The sequence below is a fragment of the Rhinatrema bivittatum genome, chromosome 8 (assembly GCF_901001135.1).
Source record: "Rhinatrema bivittatum chromosome 8, aRhiBiv1.1, whole genome shotgun sequence".
Lineage (NCBI taxonomy): Eukaryota > Metazoa > Chordata > Amphibia > Gymnophiona > Rhinatrematidae > Rhinatrema > Rhinatrema bivittatum.
The window spans coordinates 34,547,103-34,571,656 of record NC_042622.1 but is presented as its reverse complement, the minus strand read 5'-3'; the positions used below and the strand labels follow the sequence as shown (position 1 = coordinate 34,571,656).

The 24,554-nt window shown below is 50.3% G+C and overlaps 1 protein-coding gene across 9 annotated transcripts in view; it reads right to left on the bottom strand.

Annotated features, from left to right (window-relative positions):
* ZMYND8 (zinc finger MYND-type containing 8) overlaps positions 1-24,554 on the bottom strand; it is a 423,241-nt gene that overhangs the window by 98,493 nt on the left and 300,194 nt on the right. For all 9 annotated transcript variants that reach the window (XR_003858448.1, XM_029614639.1, XM_029614638.1 and 6 more), the window contains one exon: positions 7,628-7,768. Coding sequence is in view for 8 of the 9 variants with exons in the window: in XM_029614639.1 (XP_029470499.1) it covers positions 7,628-7,768 (141 nt within the window). In the remaining variant the exon portion in view is untranslated. The remainder of the gene's footprint in view (positions 1-7,627; positions 7,769-24,554) is intronic.

Here is a 24,554-nt window from a genome sequence, read left to right as displayed (position 1 = left end):
AGGGAAATCAGAATGGGGTTCTTCTTTGGTTCCATCATAGAGTCCGCCCCAGGAACGCCCAGCATCTTCAAAGTCTGGCAAACCAGGGCCGGCAATTCACCTCTATGGAAAAATTGTAACATAGTCCAATATGGTTCTAAACCAGGGGGAATTTCCCATCTTCCAAGGAATCTGTATCCTCCTCTTCATCCGTGCCATCCGGGTCCCTGCGGCAAGACATGCCTCAAAGTCTGCCGATAGGACTGGGAAAGGGAGGGCTTACCAGCTGAGATTCCATCCGGACAGGGGCAAGTGAGGTAGCAGACTGCGTCTGCACGAAGGCTTGAAGACCCTGGAAAAATTCCACCAAAGAGAAGGCAGCCAGGTTCATGCCTAGCCCAGGAGGTACTGGGGTAGGGGCTACAGAATTTCCCTTTCCCATGGTTGACCCAGTCCCAGGAATACTCAGATCTGGGGTTCTTCCAGTAAAGGCTGTGGGTAACCCATCTTCTGAATGGGAGGAGCTGGGCTTAGCAAAGTCTGGGGAAGCCAACTCTCCCTGAGCTTCCTCACAGTGCTGGCATAAGTTGGAATCTAGGTCAGATTGGGAAGCCCTAATATGACAAGCAGCGCAGAGAGAAAGGCACTTATGTTTCTTGGCTGCTGGAGCCACTGGCGATGGTAACTGTGTGTTCTGTCAGCTCACACTTAAAATTTTATGCGCACAGATTTCGGGCACCTAGACGGGAAGTAGCGAGGTGCACGTACAGCCCGTGCATCCAGCTTTACCTGTATTCTGTGCTTAGTAGACTGTGCACGTATGTACGTGCGCAACGTTATGCGCGTACCGATGTTCTATGGAGGGCAATACGGCATGCACAAAGACGTGCAAGATGGCGCCGCCACAGCCTACCATGCGGTGTGCTGACCAAGCCTAAAGTGGAGCCTACCCACCGGGGGCAGCTTAACCCACTCGAAAGCCCACTTCCCCTTACCCAAACAGGATCAGGAACAACGGCAGTACTGCACAATGAGCAAGGAGACCAGAAGAAGTCTTACCGAAACCCCTCCAAACGTCTCTGAATCAGGATATAAATCTTCTCTTTCTCTCTCTCTTTTTTCTTTTTTTTTTTTTTTTTTTACACTTACTTGGGCTCAGCGCATACCAGCTGAATACAGAGACAATCTCCGGCTAGGGGGTGGAGAGGACTTTGGCTGTCACCACTACGCTCGGTTTCCTGCACCCACTGCCTTTCAGCTGCTTAAGCATCAAAGTCCATACCGGGAACCAGCTACTAGACCAAGGCACACCTCTGAGGGATCTCAGAAATCGCCTCAGGAATTCTCAACTGGGGAAGGGACCTTTAGGTATCACTGCAGGAGACCGGGGCTCAATTTTTTCTCCAATTTAAATGTAGAATTTCTCCTTCCAAAAAGTACAGCAATCCCCATAGGGAGAGGCATGTCCACCATCTGCTGGAAACAGCAGAGTTGCTTACCTGTAACAGGTGTTCTCACAGGACAGCAGGTTGTTAGTCCTCAGATATGGGTGACATCATCAGGATGCAGCCCAATCACAGAACACTTTGGTCAAAGTTCCTAGAACTTTGACTGGCACCACTGAGCATGGCCAGCAAGGTACCAACCCTGCATCCAGCAGGGGTCTCCCTTCAGTCTCTCTTTTTCCGCGCAGCTTTTGCCACGCGGACTTAGGAGCTTTCTCACAAATTCCTGACAGGAGGTTTTTTCCTCAGGAATTTCTTTGCAAATTGCAAAGGTTTATACCCCCTTGGGGTCTCCCTTCTCCGCCGTCAATAGCCGCGTCCGTACGGTAAGTTTTTACCTGTTTTTCGGTCTGTTCCCGTCGGGAACCAGTATAGGCCTCACAGGCACTGACTGCATTCTAATGGAGGAAGTTTTAAGACCTGACTCTGACAAGTGCCAGAGGTAGTCTATAAACTTCGGGATTGGACAGGTAAAGGGATCAAGGGACTGAGAAGAGCACCATGACGTGAATCTATTCCATTTGTAGGAATACGATTTTCTCGTGGAAGGCTTCCGTGAAGCAATCAAGACACGGGAGACTGTATCAGAAAGGTTAAGTGGCTGAAGGATTAACCTTTCAACTTCCATGCTGTTAGGGACAGGGCCTGAAGATTGGGGTGGCAAAGGCACCCGTCCTTTTGAGTGATTAGAAGCGGGTCTGTTCCCAGAGGAATGTGCCTGCGAATGGAAAGATCCTGAAGAATTGGAAACCACACTTGGCGGGGCCAGGGGGTGCTATCAGGATCATGGTTCCCTTGTCCTGACATAACTTCACGAGAGTCTTCGAGAGAAGTGGAAGTGGAGGGAATGCGTATAGGAGAGTGGTTGACCATGATAGGGAGAACGCGTCTCTTGGTGGATAATGTTGGCTGCGAGTGAGAGAGCAGAAATTACCTACTTTGCGATTCTGGGGTGACGCAAAGAGGTCTATTTGAGGATAACCCCATTTTTGGAAGATGGAGTTCGCTACTGAGGGATTTAGAGACCACCCGTGCGGTTGGAAGTTGCGACTCAACTTGTCTGCCAACACGTTGTCCACTCCCGGCAAGTAGGTGGGCCCTGAGGTACATTGAGTGGGAGAGGGCCTCCGCCCATATCTGTGCAGCTTCCTGACACAGAAGGTAGGATCCTGTCCCTCCCTGTTTGTTGATGTACCACATGGCCACCTGGTTGTCCGTCTGGATCAGGATGACTTGATTGGACAGGCGATCCTGAAATACTCTGAGAGCATATCTTATTGCTCGAAGCTCCAGGAAATTTATTTGGTGTTTGGCTCCTCTGGAGACCAGGAACCTTGTGTCTGGAGATCGGCAACATGGGCTCCCCACCCGAAGTTGGAAGCATCGGTGGTGAGAATTATTTGAGAGTTTGGCGCTTGAAAGGGCAAGCCCTGTAGAAGATTGATGTGATTCGTCCACCAGGCGAGAGACAGACGGAGTGAGTCGTTGACGTGGACAATGGTCAACAGGGGCTGATGGACTGTGTCCATTGCAACCTTAAGAGTCCACTGCATGACCCTCATGGCCAAGCGGGCCATTGGTGTGACCTGAACTGAGGATGCCATGTGTCCTAGAAGGATGAGAAAACGATGAGCTGTCGAGTGTTGAGACTGCAGCTGTTGTGCCAGAGACACAAGAGTGAGGGCTCGTTGTTGAGGCAGGAAAGCCTTTGCCTGTAAGGTGTCCAAGTCTGCCCCAATGAACGATAAGGTTTGAGATGGGACTAAGGAGGATTTGTCGTAATTGACGAGAAATCCAAGTGAAATTAGAGTGTGTAAGGTGAGATGTAGGGATGACAAAGCGGATTGCTAAGTCAGAGCCCTGATTAACCCGTCGTCCAGATAGGGGTAGATGTGGACACCTTGAGTCCTGAGGAAGGCGGCAACTAAGACGAGGCATTTTGTAAATACTAGTGGTGCAGATGCTAGGCCGAATGGAAGCACTCGGTACTGATACTGCTTGGGGCCTAAAAGAATTTGCGATGAGATGGAGTTACTGCAATATGAGTTAATGCGTCCTGAAGGTCAAGAGAGCAAAGCCAGTCTCCTCTTTGAAGAAGAGGAAGCAGGGAGCCCAAGGTTACCATCTTGAACTTTTCTCTCTAGAGATACTTGTTGAGGGCTCGTAGATCCAAAATTGGACGAATGCCTGCCAATCTTTTGGGGATTATAAAGTACCGGGAATAGAATCCAAGGCCTTGCTGAGGCAATGATAGTGGTTCTATTACTCTGGACTGGAGTAAGAGGGAAGCCTCCTGTTCCAGAAGCAATGAATGGTCAGATGTTCTCCACGTCATTAGAGGTGGGGAATCCAGCGGGATGGAGAGAAAGTTGAGATGATATCCTTGAGCAATTATTGCTAGGACCCAGTGGTCCGAGGTGATTGATTGCCATATGTTGTTGAAATGGCACAAGCGGCCTCCCACTGGGATATTTGGTAATGGAATCTGGCTGCTGCTCTCTATGCAAGAGTCAAAAACCAGAAGCAGGGCCCGGTTGGGGGGCTGTGTGTGGCTTTTGCTTTCGAGTTTGACGAGACTGTGATTTGAGGAATGGTCTCGCAGAGCGGCATCAATCTGCTGGCGGGTAGGACTTCTTTGGTCTATAAAAAGACTTTTTAGAGTCCTTCTGGAAAGGCTGTTTAGAAGGATAATCCGAAGGAAACAGAGAGAGCTGTCTGAGAGTCTCATGATGGTCCTTTAGCTCAGTCACTGTCTTTTGAATCTGCTCGCCAAAGAGATTGTCTCCTATGCAGGGGAGGTCGGACAACCGCTCTTGCACTTCTGGACGAAGGTCTGAAGACTTAAGCCAAGCCCATCGTCTTGCTGAAATAGCGGCTGCAGACACTCTGGTTACAGTGTCAAAGATATCGTAACATGATCTAATCTCATGTTTGCATGCCTGCAACCCCTTATTAAGTAGGGTGTGGAACTTTTCTGGAAGTGATTGAGGCATGGAGGTTGTCAAGTCTTGTAGTTGCTTAAAAATGACTCTATTATATTGGGACATATATAGTTGGTAAGCAGCAATTCGGAGGATCAGCATTGATCCTTGAAAGACTCGGTGAAGAATGGTATCCAAAAACTTCTGTTCCTTGCCAGGGGGAAAGGAAGTATGAGTTTTGGACCTTTTTCCTTTCTTTTACGCAGATTCAACCATCACAGATTGGTGATCCAATTGAGGCTTTTGAAAACCTGGCGCTGACTGCACCAAGTAGGTAGAGTCAGTTTTCCTGTGGACTGGTGCAATGGAGCCAGGGTGCTACCAGTTCTTTTTGAGAAGGTCAAGAAGAACTTGATGAATGGGGATGGAGGTGATTTCCTTGGGCGCGTCCAGGAATTGAAGCAACTCCATCATCTGATGTATGTCATCCTGTTCCATCAGTAACTGGAAGGGGACCAATTCAGACATGTCTTCCACAAAGTTTATGAGAGAAAGGTCCTCTGGAGGAGAACGTTTTCTACTTTTGGTGGGTGAAGGTGGTGAAGGCAAGTCATCGGTGTCTGGTGAAGAATCATCAGTCCATGTATCATAAGGATCAGCACCTGTCTCTCTAGGAACTGTAGAGGGACGGGGTAGTTGGATACCTGAAGGTCCCGGTTTAGGCTCCGAAGGCATCGGAGGAATAACCGGAGGCACCGATGAAAATAATGAAGGCCCCAGCACAGGCATCGATGGCATCGGTGGATGGCTCGATGCTGCTGATGGGGGTATCGGTATCGATCTCGATGGCTGAGGCAGAACTCCCGAAGGAGGGATGTGGAACGGAGTTTCTCCTCCCGATGATAAAGTCAACGGGGAGGGTACCAGAGCCATCGGTGACCCGGGATCCAGCAGAGGAAAAGCGGCAATAAGCACTTCCATCCTTGATAGCAGCGGTGCCAATGTTGCTGGAATCGGGTCGGTGCGTGGTTCCACTATCAGTACCGATATCGGTGCCGGGGGAACCTGGAGTCGATGCATCACCTTGTCGATGGCCTCCTGAACCATCCAGTCCAGTTCTTCTCAGAGACCTGGAGCAAGCAGCCCCGGCTCCAGAAAAGAAGAATGAGGCAGAGGCATAGCCGGAGGGACTACCGTTAGAGGCGGAGTCGCGGCTCCCGACGCCCTATCAGGTGAGGATTGCCTCGGTGACCCGGTTGCCGAAAATGTCAGTGCCTTTTCTGGACGGGGTTTCTTCTGCGGCGGCTTGGACAATGGCGAGGTCGATGGTTTCGATACCTCGACGGTCCGAGACTTTCGGTGCCGATGGCAATGCTTCTCCTTATGATCCCCTCGGTCCTGAGGGAGAGAAGAGGGTGTCGAAGGCCGGGAAGTGATAGACACTGGGCGGTCAGCAGTTGGTGGGGGATGCTGGTGTGACGTTGATGGTGCTGGTTCCGATGACGTCGATGCAGGGTTTGAGCATGGAAGGGAAGTCCCATCTTTCCATTTTGGCCTTGTGACCTTTTGGTGTCATTAGGGCACATTTGGTGCAGGTCAAAACATCGTGCTCTCGTCCAAGACACATTACACAGACTTTATGCAGGTCAGTAATGGACATGGTACGAGTACAGTCCAGACACCGACGCCATGGCCAAAGAAAAAATCAAGCCGTGGTACGGTCGACGGCCAGTAGGCCACGAGGGCCAAACTCGACTGTAATCGATGGAAAACCGGAGTACTACGGATTGAAAAAAGTAAATGGAAGGACCTCTGTGGGGCAATTAAACTTTAAATAATTCCGTGAGGAAAATTCCTGTCAGGAATCCTTGCAGAGCTCCTTAACCGCATGGCTACTGTTGCGTGGAAAAAAGAAGACTGAAGAGGGACCCCGGCTGGCTGCAGGGTTAGTGCCATGCTGGGCATGCCCAGTAGGAGCCAGTCAAAGTTCTAGAAACTTTGACAAAAGTGTTCCGTGATTGGGCTCCATCCTGTGATGTCACCCATATGTGAGGACTACCATCCTGCTTGTCCTGTGAGAATAGAGCTTTACTCCTTGATAAAATGAATATGAAGAGCTCTTACAAATTTCTCTTTAATGGAATTAGAGAGCTAGCTAACTTACAATGGCTCACCTCTCTTCTGGAATTAGAATGTACCACAGGAGCTTGGCCCTGTGAAGGAGTGGCCCTGAAAACCCTCCTCAATCTATAACCCTCCTTAACCTATAAGCTGTGTTCTATAAACTAGAGTCACAAATAGCTTGGTGGGTGGATCCCAGAGAGCAGGAATAAGAGTTTGGGCTCAAATGGGAACAGACAGGCCCCGGATCTCCAGGAAAAGGTAGCTCTTGTAAGAATATGAAAACTGAAGGTAAATGCTGGGATATGAATACAGAAAATTGTGAATCTGTCTGAAGGTAAGCCATTGATGTTTGTTAATCTGCTTGTAGAAAATAAAGTTTAAGTTAGAAGAGTCTGAGTCCAACATGTGTCTGTACTCTAGGAAGTTACAGACTGCTTGTAGTGTCTCACAGGCCTAAAAACATGTATTCAGTTTTACGGCATCAGAATAGAAGTTATAACCAGGCAAAAAGAATAAAAGTCAACAATTGTCCATCTAAGAGCTGGAGGCAGAGAACACTGGCTATACCAGTTCTATACATGACATACATACTGATGTTGTCATAAAAACAAACAAAAAAAAAATACCAAAAACAAAGTACCTCCAACTGCTGGATGAGGGATTAAACCCATCCGACCATCCATCTACCCTCCCTACTCCCTACTTCCCTAGGTGGACAGTTATTGGGTTAGGGAGGAGGCAGGAAGCAAAGTTACTGGGAGTGTGGCAGGGCTGCCAGCTTTGGAGAAATTTAGAATTACTACTGACACTATCTGCCACATTCCTATACCCACAGGAACACTGCCCCCCATCTTTCCCTTTCCCCAGCATTTGAAATCACCAAAAGAGCCAGACATGACCCCCCCCCCCCTCCCACACACACACACCCTTCTTAGATAACAACTCCAAAGGGTAGGCATCCACCCTCCCTCCAACAAACTCTGGCCCTCTTGGTGATTAAAAATGTTCCATGTGGCCTTTCTCTTGAAATGTTTGGAATCCCTAGTGTAAGGTAATAATGTATACAGAGGCAACAGACTTTCAAAGAATAGCACTCACCCAGGTTAAGATTCAGTATACTTCCAGTAATAGGAGTTCGTTCCTGTTTGACTCCAACAGGCGTTGAGGCTTGCGGGGAGAAGGGCTTGGGGCTCCCCGATAAACTTCCTGCCTGTCCTGTCTTGGTCGATGCTGGAGAAGCTGAAAAGAAAAAATTCAATAAATACAGCTTCTCATACATTTTGGGGGAAAAATGAACATAGTATAAAAACTGCAGTGCACTGTCATTCAAGATGCCTCAAGTATTTCACCTGCCATGGTTTAGAGGGTTGTATTCCTTTCTTTGAAAACAAAACAGAAAAAGAAAAAAGAGGGCATATGCCTGGAGCTATCTGTATGCATTTTGCATGAATTTTGAGTTTGTGTCACAATCACCCACAAAGATCTTGTTATATTTTGCTACTATCCTACTTCCATCAGTGCTTGGAAAAGTAAATGAAGGACTGCTGGAGGCAGAAGGGGCGGATCTTGAATCAGTGTAAATAAAAAGTACTCCAAATATTAACTTGTGTAAAGACATGCAATACATGATAGAATCTAAGCCTCTCAGTAGCAGAAGGACCAGACTTCAGGACTGAACAGAGATTCCACCTCACTTTGTGTGTCTGCTTAACTTTTTTGTACAAGAATTTAGCTTGTGGGAAATATATGTCATCGGCAAAAAAACTGTGTCATTAAAAAACTGCTTGGGCCACGTGTGCCCTTTTCAGAGGAGTAGAGTGTGGAGGCGCACGCGCTATCATTTTAGGGAGGCTCTAGATCAGGCACTGGCAACCCCATAGCAGGCTTCCAGGCTGTGGCATGAGAAAACATATGGCTTCCTGTTCTTTAGAACAGAGAGTGTCTTCTTAAGGATGCATTAACCTGGCCCTGAACTTCACTTCCAATAACTGGCAGGGGCACTCCAGGACCAGCCCAGGCAAGAGGTACATTTCCAGAGCTTATGTCTCTGTGCCACCTTAAAAAGTAGCCTTTAGTCCTAGACAGATGAGGAAGGAAGGTGGACAAAGCCTGCTAGGAGATCCCATCTCCAGCCCAAAAGAGACAGACAACTAGGAGTATCCTTAGCTTGAGACAGACAGACTACTAGCAAACCCTCCAAGCCCGAGAAATAGATAGCTAAGATTGTCCATTGTACCTGAAGACTGAAATGTGGCCAATATAACCCTGATATTTAAAATGATCTTCAGGGGTGATCAAGGAAACTATAGACCAGTGAGTCTGGCTTGTGTGCTGGGAAAATTGTGGAAACTATTGTAAAGAACAAAATCATAAAACATATAGAAAGGCATTGTTTAAGGGGACACATTCAACATGGATTTACCTAAGGGAAGTCTTGCCTCATAATTGTCCTACATTTTTTTTTGAAGACATTAATAATCATGTGGATAAAGATGAGCCAGTAGATGTAGAGCATTTGGATTTTCAGAAGATGTCTAACAAAGTCCCCTATGAGAGGATTATAAGAAAATTAAAAAGTCATGGGTTAGGAGGCAATGTACTTTTGTGGACTGCAAACTGATTAAAAGACAGGCAACAGAGAGAAGTATTAAATGGTCAGTTTTCTCAGTGGAGAGAGGTAAACAGAGCACCTCAGGGACCAGTGTTTTTTTTAATATATTTCTAAGTGATCTGGAAAGGGGAACGACAAGTGAGGTGATCAAATCTGAACACAAAAAATTATGCAAAATAGTTAAATCACAAACAGATTATGATAAATTGCAGGAGAACCTTGAGAGACTGGAAGATTGAGCATCCAAATGGCAGATGAAATTTAATGTGAGGAAGTGCAACATGAAGCATATAGGAAACAATAACCCATGCTGTAGATATACGATGATAGGTTTCATGTTAGGAGTTACCATCCAGGAAAAAGACCTAGGCATCACAGTAGATAATATATTGAAATCGGTTCAGTGTGCCACGGCAGTAAAAAAAGCTAACAATATTAGGAATTATTAGGAAGGGAATGGTTAATAAAATGGCGAATGTCATAATGTCCATGGTGAGACCACACCTTGAGTACTGTGTTCAATTCTGGTCACTGCATCTCAAAAAAGATATAGATGCACTGGAGAAGTTACAGAGAAGGGCGACCAAAATGATAAAGGGGATGCAACAGCTCCCCTATGAGAAGAGATGGCTGAAGGGGGATGTGATAGAGGTCTACAAAATCATTAGAGGACAAGACGGGTAAATGTGAATCAGTTGTTTACTCTTTCAATAATAGGAGGACTAGGGGGCACTCCATGAAGTTAGCAAGTAGCACATTTAAAATAAATTGGAGAAAATTCTTTTTCGCTCAACACAATTAAGCTCTGTATTTCGATGCCAGAGGATGTGGTTAAGGCAATTAGCTTAGATGGACTTAAAAAAGGAATGGACAAGTTCCTGAAGGAGAAGTCCATAAACTGCTATTAGTCAAGTCAACCATATAACTGCCACTGCTTATTAACGGCATTAACGGAATGGGATCTATTTAATGTTTGGGTACCTGCCAGGTATTTGTATCCTAGATTGGCCACAGCTGAAAACAGGATGCTGGGCTTGATGCGCCCTCAGTCTGACCCAGTTTGGCAACTTTTTGTGTGCTTAAAACATTCCTCCCACTCCAGCTAAGAGAGACACAGTTGGGACAGTGCTACCTTCCTTCCTAAACTTAAGCACTAATAAACAAGATGCTTTGTTCTCATGCTCAAGTCTGTTTGACTTGGGTCATGTGATAATTAATTTCATTTAAGGTCAGAGATTTTAGCTGAGTTCTCATTCTTTCTAACTCTGCAAGTACCCATACTGAGCCTCCCTCTCTAGGCTTCTTTTCCAACTCTTAGCATTCTCTTCCATAATCCCTCAGGCACTGCCTCTTTTCTTTTTGGCTACCCCTCAATATACACTTTTTCCCATCCCACAAAGTAGCCTCCGAAACTTCCCCTTATCATTTATACCCAGATATTCCTGTAGCTCATGTTCAATTTTAACACATAGGTTTTCATCTTTCAGGAGGGACTCATTCAACTTCCAAAAGCACAGAGATTGAAAGGTTGAAAAATTTAGAAGTATTAACCATATGGGAGCATGGTCTGTCCAGACTCGTGCCTCAATCCCTGCTACTACCACTTTCCCCACTAAAGCTGAGGCACAGAATATCATGTCTATCAGGGAATATCTATCGTTTGGTATAAAATAAAAATTATAATCTTTTACTGTAGGATTTAAAGTTCTCCAGCAATCTACTATTCCCAATGTGTCTATCATCTGTACCAATTTTTTCCTGTGTGATTTTTGTAGACACCCTGACCGTTTGAAATTATCTACCTGTGGGCTCACTGTAAGATTAAAATCCCTTCCCAGGATTATAGGCCCCTTGGCAAACCTCCCCAAATATTCAGTCACACCCTCATAAAAACTACCCTGCTCTTGATTCGGAGCATACTTAGTGGCCATGGTCACCACCACTCCTTCAAGGAGAGCATTGAGAAACAAGAGTCTACCATCCTTACATTAAGCGACTTATGAAAGAATTCCCATCCCTTTATTCTTCTTTTTCTCATTAGTAAAAGCCAAATAAGAAAATTATTCCTTACCCGTTAATTTTCGTTCCTGTAGTACCATGGATCATTCCAGACAGTGGGTTATGTCCTCTGTCCAGCAGGTGGAATCAGAACAAAAAATTCTCAGGGGAGGTCCTATATAACCACGCCTCCCCTGACTCAATTCTCAGTAAATAGACTATCAAAGCCAACAGAGAAGAGAAAGACCAGAGGGATCAAGTTAACGAACAAAACAATCTCTGGACCAAATGTCCAGGAAGTAAATTTAAAATTAACAAACCATAAACATTGAAACTTGCAAACAGTACTGCGTGGAAGAACAGTTCCACAGTACACGAAGAACAGAGAGCAAAAGAGATAGAGACAGGTAAGCAGGGATGTCCCACAACAAAGTACCCCCAAGTCTAGGGAGGGTGTCTGGAATGATCCATGGTACTACAGGAACGAAAATTAACGGGTAAGGAATAATTTTCTTTTCCCTGTACATACCAGGATCATTCCAGACAGTGGGATGTACCAAAGCTTTCCCATCATGGGTGGGCCATGGACAGCCCTGCCCGAATGACCCTGTCTCCTAGACACCCATCCGAAGGCGCCCGAACATCCAGGCGATAATGCCTGGTAAAAGTGTGGATAGACTTCCAAGTAGCCGCCCTGCAGATTTCCTGGGCGGGTATGGAGGAACTCTCAGCCCAGGAAGTTGCCTGAGCACGGAGAGAATGAGCCTTTAGCACCAACGGAGGAGACTTAACTGCGCCTAGGTATGCTGCTACGATCGCTCCCTTCAACCAGCGAGCAATGGATTGCTTCGAGGCCATGTTACCTCTCCAAGGTCCCGACCAAAGAACAAACAAATGATCAGAAAGTCGAAACTCATTCGTAATCTCCAGGTAGTGCATTAATACTCGTCGTACATCAAGCTTGTGGAGATCACCAGACTCTGTGGAGGGAAAAGAAGGAAGTTCCACCGACTGATTAAGATGAAACCCAGATACCACTTTAGGTAAAAAAGAAGGAACCGTACGCAAGGAAACTCCACTCGGAGAGAAGTGGAGGTATGGCTCCCGGCAAGATAGAGCCTGTAACTCCGAGACCCGTCTTGCTGAACTGATCGCCACCAGGAAGACCGTCTTGAAAGTAACATCTTTAATGGTAGCAGAACTCAATGGCTCAAAAGGTGGACCGCAGAGGGCCCGGAGTACCAGGTTCAAATTCCACGATGGGCAGGGCGGACGGATTGGAGGCTTCAGGTGTCTCACTCCCTTCAGAAAACGCAGAATATCCGGATGGGAAGAGAGAGAACTTCCCTTCGTTTCCTGAAGGAAGGCTCCAAGCGCCGCCACTTGTACTCGAAGAGAATTATAGGCCAGACCCATATCCAAACCCTCCTGTAGGAATGAAAGAATTTGTGCCAACGAAGCCTGTGGGGCCAAAATGGCTTTTGAGCCACACCACTCCTCAAAAACATTCCAAACTCGAACATATGTAACCGAAGTGGATGTCTTACGCGCCCGTAGCAGAGTGGATATGACAGACTCAGGGTAACCGCGACGCCTCAGCTTCCGCCGTTCAAAAGCCAGGCCGCAAGACAGAAGCAATCTGCCGCTGGAAAAAATATTGGTCCCTGACGCAGGAGCCGCAGAAGGTGAGCGAGGCGGAGCGGATCCCCCACCGCTAACTGGAGAAGATCCGCGAACCACGGTCACCGGGGCCATTCCGGAGCCACGAGAATTACTGGGCCCTGACGAGCTTCTATTCTTCGAATAACCTTTCCCACCAGTGGCCACGGTGGAAAGACATACAGAAGACACTGACGTGGCCAAGGAAGTACTAGCGCATCTACTCCTTCCGCTCCGTGCTCCCTTCTTCGACTGAAGAAGCGAGCGGCCTTTGCATTTCTGGCCGTTGCCATGAGATCTAAGCGTGGAGTTCCCCAGCGCTTGATTATCAGGGCCATCGCGTCCTCTGAGAGTTCCCACTCTCCGGGGTCCAGGTGGTGCCTGCTGAGGAAATCCGCCTGAATGTTGTCGACACCTGCTATGTGGGAAGCTGCCAGACGAAGAAGATGAATCTCTGCCCATTCCATCAGTCTGTCTATTTCCAAGGACACCAGACGACTCCTTGTGCCTCCCTGCCTGTTGATGTACGCCACTGTGGTGGCGTTGTCCGACAGTACCCGAACTGCTCGGTGGTGTACCAAGTGTAGTAAGTCCTGAAGTGCGAGTCGAACGGCTCTCGACTCCAAACGGTTGATGGGCCAGGTCGTCTGTTCCTTCGACCACCGTCCCTGAATCGAGGTGTCCAGACAGACCGCTCCCCAGCCGGAAAGACTGGCATCCGTGGTCACTATCATCCAGTCTGGAGACTCCAGAGACACTCCTTGAGCTAACTGGTGAGGGTCCAACCACCAGTCGAGACTGTACCTTGCAAAGTCTGGGAGGGAAGGCTCCACTTGATAATCCTGGGACATCGGCTTCCAACGGGAAAGTAATGCTCTCTGAAGGGGCCGAAGATGGGCAAAGGCCCATGGAACCAGGTCGATGGTGGAGGCCATGGTTCCTAGGACCTGAAGATAGTCCCACGCCCTTGGAACCTCGAGAGTCAAGAAAGTGAGGATCTGCTCGCGTAGCGCCTGAGCTCTCTCCGCACTGAGAAAGACCATGGCTTTTCCCGTGTCGAAATGAGCTCCCAGAAAATCCAGTGTCTGAGATGGATGCAGTCTGCTCTTTGTAAAGTTGACAATCCAACCGAGCTCCTGAAGGAGCTGGACTACTCTGTGGACTGCTTGAAATCCCTGTTCCCGAGATTTCGCTCTGATGAGCCAATCGTCTAGATAAGGATGCACCAGGATTCCTTCTCTCCTGAGCGCGGCCGCCACTACCACCATGATTTTCGTGAAGACCCGGGGAGCCGTGGCCAGCCCGAAAGGCAGAGCCCGGAACTGAAAATGCTGTTCCAAGATCTTGAACCGAAGATAACGTTGATGAGAATGGTGGATCGGGATATGTAGATACGCCTCCGTGAGATCCAACGAGGCTAGAAACTCCCCTGGATGTACCGCCGCCAGAACCGAGCGGAGCGTCTCCATGCGGAAACGAGGGACCCTGAGGAAATGGTTGACAGTCTTGAGATCCAAAATGGGTCGATAGGTTCCCTCCTTCTTGGGAACTACGAAGTAAACAGAATAGTGACCCCGTCCCAACTCGGAAGCCGGAACCAGCACTATCGCTCCCAAAGCATGGAGACGATCCAAGGTCTGACATACGGCCTGACGCTTTGCGAGGGATCCGCAAGGAGAAAACAGAAACCTGTCTGGTGGCGTGTGTACAAAATCCAACACGTAACCTTGTCTTAGGATGTTGAGGACCCATTGGTCTGAAGTGATTCGGACCCACGCCCCGAAAAAGAGCGAAAGTCGACCCCCCAGCCGAGGAATCGACTCGAGGGTCCTCCTGGCATCATTGCGGTGACTTCGTGGAAGAGCCCGTACTGTGTCCGTCCTTAGCGGGCCGACGACCCCGAAAGGACCGATTCCAAGTATGTGAGCGTGAAGAAGGGGCCCGTGGAGGCTGTCTCGAGGGTCGGACCTTACGTTGATTGCGATACCTGTTCCTGTTAGAGTTGAACAGTCTGTAAGAACGTGGTCGGTCCTCTGGTAACTTATGAACTGCATTTTCGTTAAGTGTCTTAATGATCTGATCCAGATCTTCCCCAAAGAGGAACTTACCCTTGAAAGGGAGAGACCCCAAACGGGTCTTGGAGGAAGCATCTGCAGACCAATTCCTTAACCAAAGGAGACGGCGCGCAGAAACCGCTGCTACCATGGCTCGTGCCTGTACTCTGATGAGATCATACAGGGCGTCCGCTCCATAGGCTACCACGGCCTCTAACCTGTCCACTTGTTGAGCCTCGGCATCTGGAAGAGTCTGCGAAGTGAGAAGTTGTTGTACCCACCTGAGTCCTGCACGTTGAGATAGAGAACTGCAGATAGCCGCTCTCATGCCCAGAGCAGAGACCTCGAACACCCGCTTCAGGAACACCTCTAGCTTCCTATCTTGAAGATCCTTCAAAGCTGTGCCCCCGGTGACAGGGATGGTCGTGTGCTTTGTCACCGCCGAAACCGCCGAATCCACTGCGGGCACTCGAAGCAGCTCCAAGAAATCTGCCGGTAAAGGATATAATTTATCCATGGCTCTACCCACCCTGAGATTGGCCTCTGGAGTGTCCCACTCTCTGGCAATTAGTTGTAAAATACTGTGATGGGTGGGAAAAACCTTTGCCAGAGGTCGAAGGCCCGCAAGAAGTGGATCCCCCTTCTTGACATTCGGGTCTGGAACCACAGACTCAGGCGGAGGGTCAATATCCATCTCCTGTAGGATGTGTGGAATGAGATCCTCTAACTCCCCCGCTTGAAAAATCCGCAAAACTCTGGGATCATCCCCTTCAACCTGAGCTGTAAGGGAGGGGTCGTCTGTGAGCTGAACTAAAAGAGGGTCATCTCCAACTCCTCCTGCCGCTGGCTGCGACGGTGGTGGAGGGACAGGGAAGGACTTAGAAGTTCCTGGAAGCCCCTCAGAGAAAGACCCGGTAAACTGTGTGAAGAGTCCCCCTAAGGGAGGAACCGGGCATGGTCGTTTGTTCGGAGGAGTATCCCCCCTCCTGACAGGGAGTCCTTGCAATGCATGAAAGCCCTGTTCATTAGGACTATAAATTCAGGAGAGAAAAAATTACCTGAGTTCACAGAAAGTTGACTCTCCGATAGTGCTCCGGTGACTGGTAAAGAGGAAGAAAGTTGAGTCTCTGCGCCCTCAGATGAAATACCAACGCATGAAGGAGGAAGCAAAATGGCCGCCGTTCCCGCGGTCTGCGAGAATGGGGCTTGCCTCTTTCTGCCCCCGCGGTCCTGAAGCCGCTCTGAATCTCCCGGAGCGGGGCTGTCCTCCCCCTCAGACGACATGAGCAGTACAAAAAATCTTTCGTGAGAAGAAATTCGCTCAGAGAAGGACGTCGCTACCCACTACTGCCGCTGACTTGGTGAGGAGAAAGTGAGGGGGGAGGAAGTGAGGTGCAGTTCGCGCTGAAATCGCTGAAAGAAAAAAGCGGCGAAAAACGCCGGCACGGCTCTGAAAACCACCCACCGGCCCCGAGAAAACCGCCGGGGAATGACCCTTCCCGACGGCAAGCAGCCCCGGGGAATATAACGTCGCGGGGCTGCGGACCGGGTAACTCCTCACACCAAAAAAGGCGGGGTGGGTTCGCACCAACACAAGTAAGAGGGGAGTGAAACGGCACTACCGATATGCACCCTCAGCCGTGAATGCTGTTACAAAGACTTCCACGAAGCCGTAAAACCGAAAAAGACACTTACCTTCAGCCCTATAAAAAATAAAAAGAAATAAATAGGGGGAAGGAGGAATATAAGTGAAGAGAAAAGAAAGAAAAGAGAAAGCCTGTCAGCAAGTCCCTGTTCACTGAGGAAAGGGTTTCCTGTCCTGGCTGTCAAGCTATACAAAACTAAATCTTTAAATTTAATAAAACTTGATCCCTCAAAGAAGAATTAGAAAATTTAAGACCTTAAAGGCCAAATGCTGGGGACCTCAGAGTCCCCTGCTCACACCTGCTGGAGTCAGAACTATACTGAGAATTGAGTCAGGGGAGGCGTGGTTATATAGGACCTCCCCTAAGAATTTTTTGTTCTGACTCCACCTGCTGGACAGAGGACATAACCCACTGTCTGGAATGATCCTGGTACGTACAGGGAACAATTAATGCGTACTCTTTAATCTTAAGTAATCTCTCATCTCTTCTTATAAAATGTGTTTCCTGCACAAAAGCGATATCAACCTTTTGACATTTTAAGTCTTTAAAACACCACCTGCATCTTGGTTAGCACATTTAGGTCTCACATTTATTGACCTAACCTTGTTAGGTAACATTACCCTACCCTGTAACCCCATTCAAAATTTACAGCTTATGCCGCCAATAGCCACCCGCAACCCCCCCCTCCCCTTCTACATAAAGAGTCAAAGCCTAAATCCCCCGGCAGAACAACTTCACCTCCCAGATGTACATCCAGTAATAAAAAGAAAAACACTCATATCAAGTAAATAGCTTTCTGAAATATTCTCTCATGCAATCCACAACCAGGGATAAGTTGCAGTTACCCAGATATCAGCGTCCCACACATTTTCTTAAGAGTAAGGAAAAAATTACAACTTTCCAGAGCCCAAAGTTATGTGCCCCAATCCAAATTAACATTGGGTACAAGGAACCAAGCGATTAAAGTAACTTTCAACAAAAAATAGAAAACTACTCCCAAACAGCAAGGAGCATTGCTAAAACACCAGGTCCTCAGGTCTTAGAACCCTGTTTCCCAGAATTAACTCTTCGCTATCGGGATAGGGCCTGTTTCGCCAGAGAAGAAATACACGCTCCCTTACAAAACTCTTCCTGCACCATGCTTGATATGCCCAGAACGGCCTTCTGCATTATCTAAGAGCCTCCTCAACATTCTTCGCTCTGTAGCTGGTCCCGCTAACCGTGACTAACAAGCCAAATGGAAAGAGCCAACGGTACCTCACATTTTCTCTCTGGAGCTGTGCTGTAATCTCCCCCATTTCCCCAAGCTTCTTCAATGTGGCGGGAGCTAGGTCTCCAAAAATAGCCAGCTTATGACCTTCCCAGAGTATGCCACCATTAGCTCTGGCCCATGCCATAATCTTCTCCTTAACTAGAAAGCCATGCAGACATATTATATCAACTTGAGGCAGATTTCCTCTTTGCAGGCCGAGTGCACGATCAATCAAAATTTCAGCTTCAGCCTCCTCGTTCTCTATTTCTGTATTCAGTAATGCCTTGCAAATTTGCTGTTCCACATAATGGGCCTCATCATATTCACTGACCTCCGAAGGCCTCGGATTTGCAGATTATTATGCCTTGATCTGTTCTCAAGGAACTCCAATTTGTCCTAAATCTCAGACTGTTGGCTAGTAAGAGAGGTAGAACCTCTTTGTAATTTGGTTAAGTGCAATTCTTGGTCTTCAAAATGTTGCGCCATTTTGCCATGCGACCCCTGATCTCACCAACTTCATTTTTTAAGTCATCCACTCACTCCAAAATTTCCTGCTTGACCTGCTGGATACTGCAGCGAAGGTCCTTGAACCACGATTTTAACTCTGTACAGTTAAATGCATGCTCTTCCGATCCAGTTTTGCTACCCGCCATGCTCTCCACCTCAGAATCTGAAGACGCCATTTCCTTTGTGGCTTGTTTTTGTTAGCACGCTTGCACTGCCCACTACATGCCTCAAAAGTGTGCTTCAAGTCCATGGTTTTGTGATGAGTGCCTATAGTCCAAAGCTCTCCCCCTCACACTCCAAAGCACTGCAACACTTGAAAAAATTCACAGCTCAGACACTATGCTGCCATCTCAGGTGATGACATCACTTCCTGTCCAGAGATCATCTTTATTCCTGTTTTTATAGAAGCATGTCTGAGCTAAGGCAGCAAAAATATTACAAAACAAACTTGCCTAGTTGAGTGTTGGTTTCCTAGTGGGTAGGTCGGCTTCTGTTAAAGTCACTTAGTCTTGCCAAACAGGCACTTTCCAGAACATTTTGAACTTGGGGCTGAAAAACCCCCAAAGAGTGCTGAAATGGATATTGTGAAATTCTAAGACACTTCTTTCCCAAAACATGCTGATAAATGCCCATCAACTTCCTATTCTTCAATAAGAAACTAAACTACCCTTATTCATAGGAATTAGACTAAAGAGAAAACATGGAGGAACACAGAAATCATGGGGGTGCATAAAATTACATTTGTATATAAGCTATTTTAAAAACATCAAAAGTATGTGCATATTTTTGTCTCGCACCAGATGATGAGGTTAAGGCAGTTAGTATAGCTGGGCTTAAAAAATGTTTGGACAAGTTCCTGGAGTAGTCCATAAACTGCTTATTACAAGAAAATTACTTCTTACCTGCTAATTTTCGTTCCTGTAGTACTAGGATCAGTCCAGACGGTGGGTTATGTCCCCCGTCCAGCAGATGGAGTCAAGAGTAAAGTTTTGAGGGTGCTGGTATATAAGCTGGTGCACCCTCCTAGATCCTCAGTATCGAGAATATCAAAGCCAAGCCAGAGAACTGGACAGAGCAAGAATGATGGATCAAGCATAAGTGCAAACAAAAGCTGAGACAGCTAACCAAATTTATGCAACGTGCAATGAGAACTGTCAAACAGAACAACACGCAAATAACAACTACCCCCGAAGGGGAAGAGCAGAGAACAAAAGGACAGGAGATAATAGTCGAGCAGGTTCACACCGGGTGGGCGTCTGGACTGATCCTAGTACTACAGGAACGAAAATTAGCAGGTAAGAAGTAATTTTCTTTTCCCTGTACGTACAGGATCAGTCCAGACGGTGGGATGTACCAAAGCTTCCCTAAACCGGGTGGGTCCCTGAGAACCCTGCTCGAAGTACCCTGTCCCCAAACGAACCAGCCTCCTCTACTGGTACATGAAGTCTGTAGTGTCTGGAAAAAGTGTGGAGAGACTTCCAAGTCACCGCCCGGTAGATTTCTTGTATGGAGACGAGTTGAGACTCTGCATGGGAAGTGGCCTGGGCCCGCAACGAGTGGGCCTTGATGCCCGCCGGAGGATCCTTCCCGGAACCAATATAAGCAGCAGCCACCGCCTCCTTGAGCCAGCGCGCGATGGTAGTCTTTGACGCCTGTTGGCCCTTTCTAGCACCGGACCAAAGGACAAAGAGATGATCGGATATCCGAAATTCATTCGTCACCTCCAAATAGCGAAGAATCGCTCGTTTAACATCCAGGCACTGAAGTGCCGCAGGGGCGTCCACTGAGAAGGCTGGAAGTTCCACCACCTGGTTCAAGTGAAACGAGGAGACCACCTTAGGCAAGAACGAGGGCACCGTTCGCAGAGAAACCCCGGAGTCCGTGAACCGCAGGAAGGGCTCCCTGCACGACAGCGCCTGTAGCTCTGAGATACGCCTTGCCGAAGCTATAGCAACCAGGAAGATAGTCTTTAAGGTGACGTCCTTGATGGAAGCCTGACGCAAAGGCTCGAAGGGGAGCCCCCCCAGGGCACGTAGTACCAAGTTGAGACTCCAGGAGGAGCAGAGAGGACGCACCGGCGGCCGCAAGTGCTTGACTCCCCTGAGGAACAGGGATATGTCCGGATGGGAGGACGGATCCGGCCTGCCTGAGGCGCGAGCCAAGGACGCGAGGGCTGACATCTGCACTCGAAGCGAATTGTAGGAAAGACCCTTCTCCAGCCCGTCCTGCAAAAACGCCAGGATGTGATGTCGTGAAGCCGCGGTCGCGAGGGCACCCCGCGCCGAGCACCAAACCTCAAAGACCTTCCAAACCCGCACATAGGCGACCGATGTTGACGCCTTACGCGCCTTGAGGAGTGTGTCCACCACGGGAATAGCGTAGCCCTTGTTCAGGAGCCCCCTCCTCTCAAAAGCCACGCCGCAAGACAGAAGGGTTCCGCCTGCTCCAAAAATACTGGGCCCTGATGCAGAAGACGTGGAAGGTGCGCGAGTCGAAGTGGGCCGTCCACCGACACGCCGAGCAGATCCGCGAACCATGGACGCCGCGGCCATTCGGAGCCACCAAGATGACCTGACCGCAGTGTCGCTCCACCCTCCGGATCACCTTTCCCACCAGTGGCCAGGGGGGAAAGACAGAGTAGAATCCGAGTGGGCCAGGGGAGAGCCAGAGCATCGACGCCTTCCGCGCCGCGCTCCCGTCTGCGGCTGAAGAAGCGAGGAGCTTTTGCGTTGGCGGCGGACGCCATGAGATCCATCGCCGGCGTCCCCCACCGGCGGGAGATGAGCGACATCGCCCCGTCGGAGAGAGACCACTCCCCCGGATCCAAAACCTGACGACTCAGGAAGTCTGCTTGAATGTTGTCCACCCCGGCAATGTGGGACGCCGCCAATTGATCCAGGAAACGCTCCGCCCACGCCATCAGGCGCGCGGCCTCCCACGCGACCAGGCGGCTCTTGGTGCCCCCTTGCCGGTTGATGTACGCCACCGTCGTCGCATTGTCGGAGAGGACTCGAACCGCTCGACCCCTGATCAGAGGCAGGAACTGCACGAGGGCCAGACGAACCGCCCTGGTCTCCAGGCGGTTGATTGACCAGGTCGACTGGTCCGTTGTCCACCGGCCCTGAGTCGAGCTCCTGAGACACACAGCTCCCCAACCGGACAGACTGGCATCGGTAGTGACCACTACCCAGTCCGGCGTTTCCAGGGAGCAGCCTTGAGCTAGGTTCCTGGGATCCAGCCACCACCTCAAGCTGGACCTGGCGGCCGGAGGGAGCGGGAGAACCGCCTGGTAGTCCTGAGAGACTGGTTTCCACCTCGAGAGCAAGGACATTTGTAGAGGCCGCAGGTGTGCGAAGGCCCAGGGCACCAAGCTGATCGCGAACGCCATGGACCCTAGGACTTGGAGATAATCCCACGCCGTGTGTGTCGGAAGAGAAGCAAACCGGATGATTTGATCCCGCAGAGATTGAGCCTTGTCCGGACGCAGGAAGACCTTGCCCAGAGCCGTGTCGAAACGCGCTCCCAGGAAATCCAACTGTTGGGCTGGCCGCAAGTTGCTTTTGCTGAAGTTCACCACCCAGCCAAGGGACTGTAGGAAGGACACCACCCTGTCGACCGCCGCCCGTCCCTGCGACAGAGACTTCACACGAATGAGCCAGTCGTCCAAGTAAGGGTGAACCAAAATGCCCTCCTTCCGGAGAGCGGCCGCTACCACCACCATAATCTTGGTGAAGGTTCTGGGCGCGGTCGCCAGACCGAAGGGCAGAGCCTGGAACTGAAAATGTTGTCCCAAGATCTTGAAGCGAAGGAATCTGTGATAGGCCGGGTGGATCGGGATATGCAGATACGCTTCCGTGAGGTCGAGGGAAGCCAAGAACTCCCCTTGATGCACCGCTGCAATCACAGAGCGGAGTGTTTCCATGCGAAACTTGGAGACCCGGAGCACCTTGTTGATTTCCTTGAGGTCCAGTATGGGACGAAAGGATCCGTCCTTTTTGGGAACCACGAAGTAAATTGAATAATGCCCCGAGCCCACCTCTCCTAAGGGGACGGGCGAAATGGCTCCTAGGGTCAACAGCCTGTCCAGCGTGTGTTGCACTCCCAGGCGCTTGAGACTTGACCCGCAGGAAGAGAAAATGAAGCGGTCCCTGGGCGCCCGCACAAAGTCCAACGCGTAACCGTCGCTTAGGATGTCCAGGACCCATTGGTCCGTGGTGATGTTGGTCCATTCCTCGCGAAACAAAGTAATGCGACCTCCAATCCGGGGCAGCGAGGAATGGACTGGCCTGGCATCATTGTGAAGGCTTGCCCGAGGCTCCCTGTGCCGAGGAGTCCCTGGCAGGTCTGCGACCCCGAAAGGGCCGCGTCCACGTTTGCGACCTGGTGGAAGGTGTCCTAGGTCCCTGCGGCCTGGAACCTCGGTAACGCCTCTGGGCGCGGTAGCGATTCCTGGGAGTTCCAGAGGACGATCGAAAACCACGCTGCCGGTCCTCAGGCAACCTGTGGACCGAATTTTCACCCAGGGTCTTTATGATCTGATCGAGGTCTTCTCCAAAGAGATACCTGCCCTTGAAGGGCAGAGCTCCCAGACTCGCCTTGGAAGAGGCGTCCGCCGCCCAGTTTCTGAGCCACAGAAGGCGCCTGGCAGAAACAGCCGAGGCCATGGTCCTCGCCAGGACCCTCAGCAGATCGTGCAGGGTATCTGCCCCGTAAGCAATGACCGCCTCCAGACGGTCTGCCTGGGCTGCCTCCTCGGGCGGTAACTGTTGAGAGGTGAGGAGCTGTTGAACCCATCGAAGCCCGGCTCTCTGAGTCAGAGAACCGCAGATAGCCGCCCGGACTCCCAGCGCCGAGACTTCGAAGATCTTCTTGAGGGCGACCTCCAGCTTTCTATCCTGTATATCTCGCAGCGCGGTGCCCCCTGTGACCGGGATGGTAGTTCTCTTCGTGACGGCGGACACCGCTGAATCAACCTTGGGGACCCTAAGAAGGTCCAGGAAGTCCCCCGGAAGAGGATAGAGCTTGTCCATTGCCCTGCCGACCCGAAGGGACGCCTCCGGGTTATCCCACTCTCTCACCAGAAGATGGAGAAAGGAATGGTGAATGGGAAAGGTCTTCGCTATGGGACGCAGGCCTGCCAAGACAGGGTCACCCTTAGAGGTAGCGGAGGCTACGGAAGGAGCCGGGGGTCCCGGTGGCTCAATGGGAGGGTCGAGATCCAGTTCCTTGAGAACGTGAGGGATGAGATCCGCCAATTCCTCCTTGCGAAAGATGCGAAGGACCCGTGGGTCATCGCATTCCAGGTGTGCTGTTACGCCCGAATCATCATCCACTTGTGCCAAAGGGTCGCCCCCCGGATCCGGCGAGGGCGACGGGCCACCTAGGAACAGCGGTATACTCTGGGCCCCTATGGCCCCCGGTATCGATGTCGTAGCGCCCGAGGGTCTGGGGGCCTTGGCGGGGGGAGGAGAGAGAACTGCTCCCCCCTGAGGAGTCAGGCTCTGCAAATAAGCCTGGTGCATAAGTACCACGAAATCCGCCGAAAAACTGAGCGGCGCCGCCGAGGGCGGAGGCATGGGGTCCCTGGAGGGTCCGGCCGAGGAAGGCAGAGGCCCGGCATCCAAGATCGGGGGCGCGGAAGGCAGAAAATCATCCGACGGCTCCTCCATGTCTGAGCCCACGCTGCCCTCCAACTCTAAGATGGCCGCCGCTCCCGCCAAAGACGGGGGCGGGGCTATCCCCCGAGGGCCGCGGCGCTCCGAGCGCGGCGGTGAGGTCGTCGGTGGGCCGGCGCCCGCTTCACCCCCGGGGGGGCATCGACCACACGGACCGTCCCTCGAGGCGCCGTGACTCGGACCGCCGCAGGACGGGCAACGAGCGCGCTGCATCGCGCGAGGCCCGAAACAGACGCAGCAGCCCGAGCACGCAGCAGACGACGATCGCGGCGCGGGGAGAGCGGGCTCGCCGTGCCCTCAACCACCACCCAAACACCCTCAACCCCGGGGGCGGCAGGGGAATGGGACCTCCTTGCCGCCTGCGGCCCCGGGGAATGAGCTTCGCAGGGCCGCGGGGGAGGCGCGTCGCCGCGAGAGAAAGGAGGGGAGAGGCTGGCCCCACCAGCATCCACCTCAGGCTGCGCCGAACCTGTGCTGAAAGAAAAGGAACACAAGCCCCAATCAACCCGCTTCCCCCAGCTTACCCCTCAAGAATACAAGGAGCGAGAGACAAACAGAGCAGGTAAGACCAGTCCTGATGGCAGGATCAGCAGAGGGGCCAAGGGAACCGGCTTCCCTCTGAC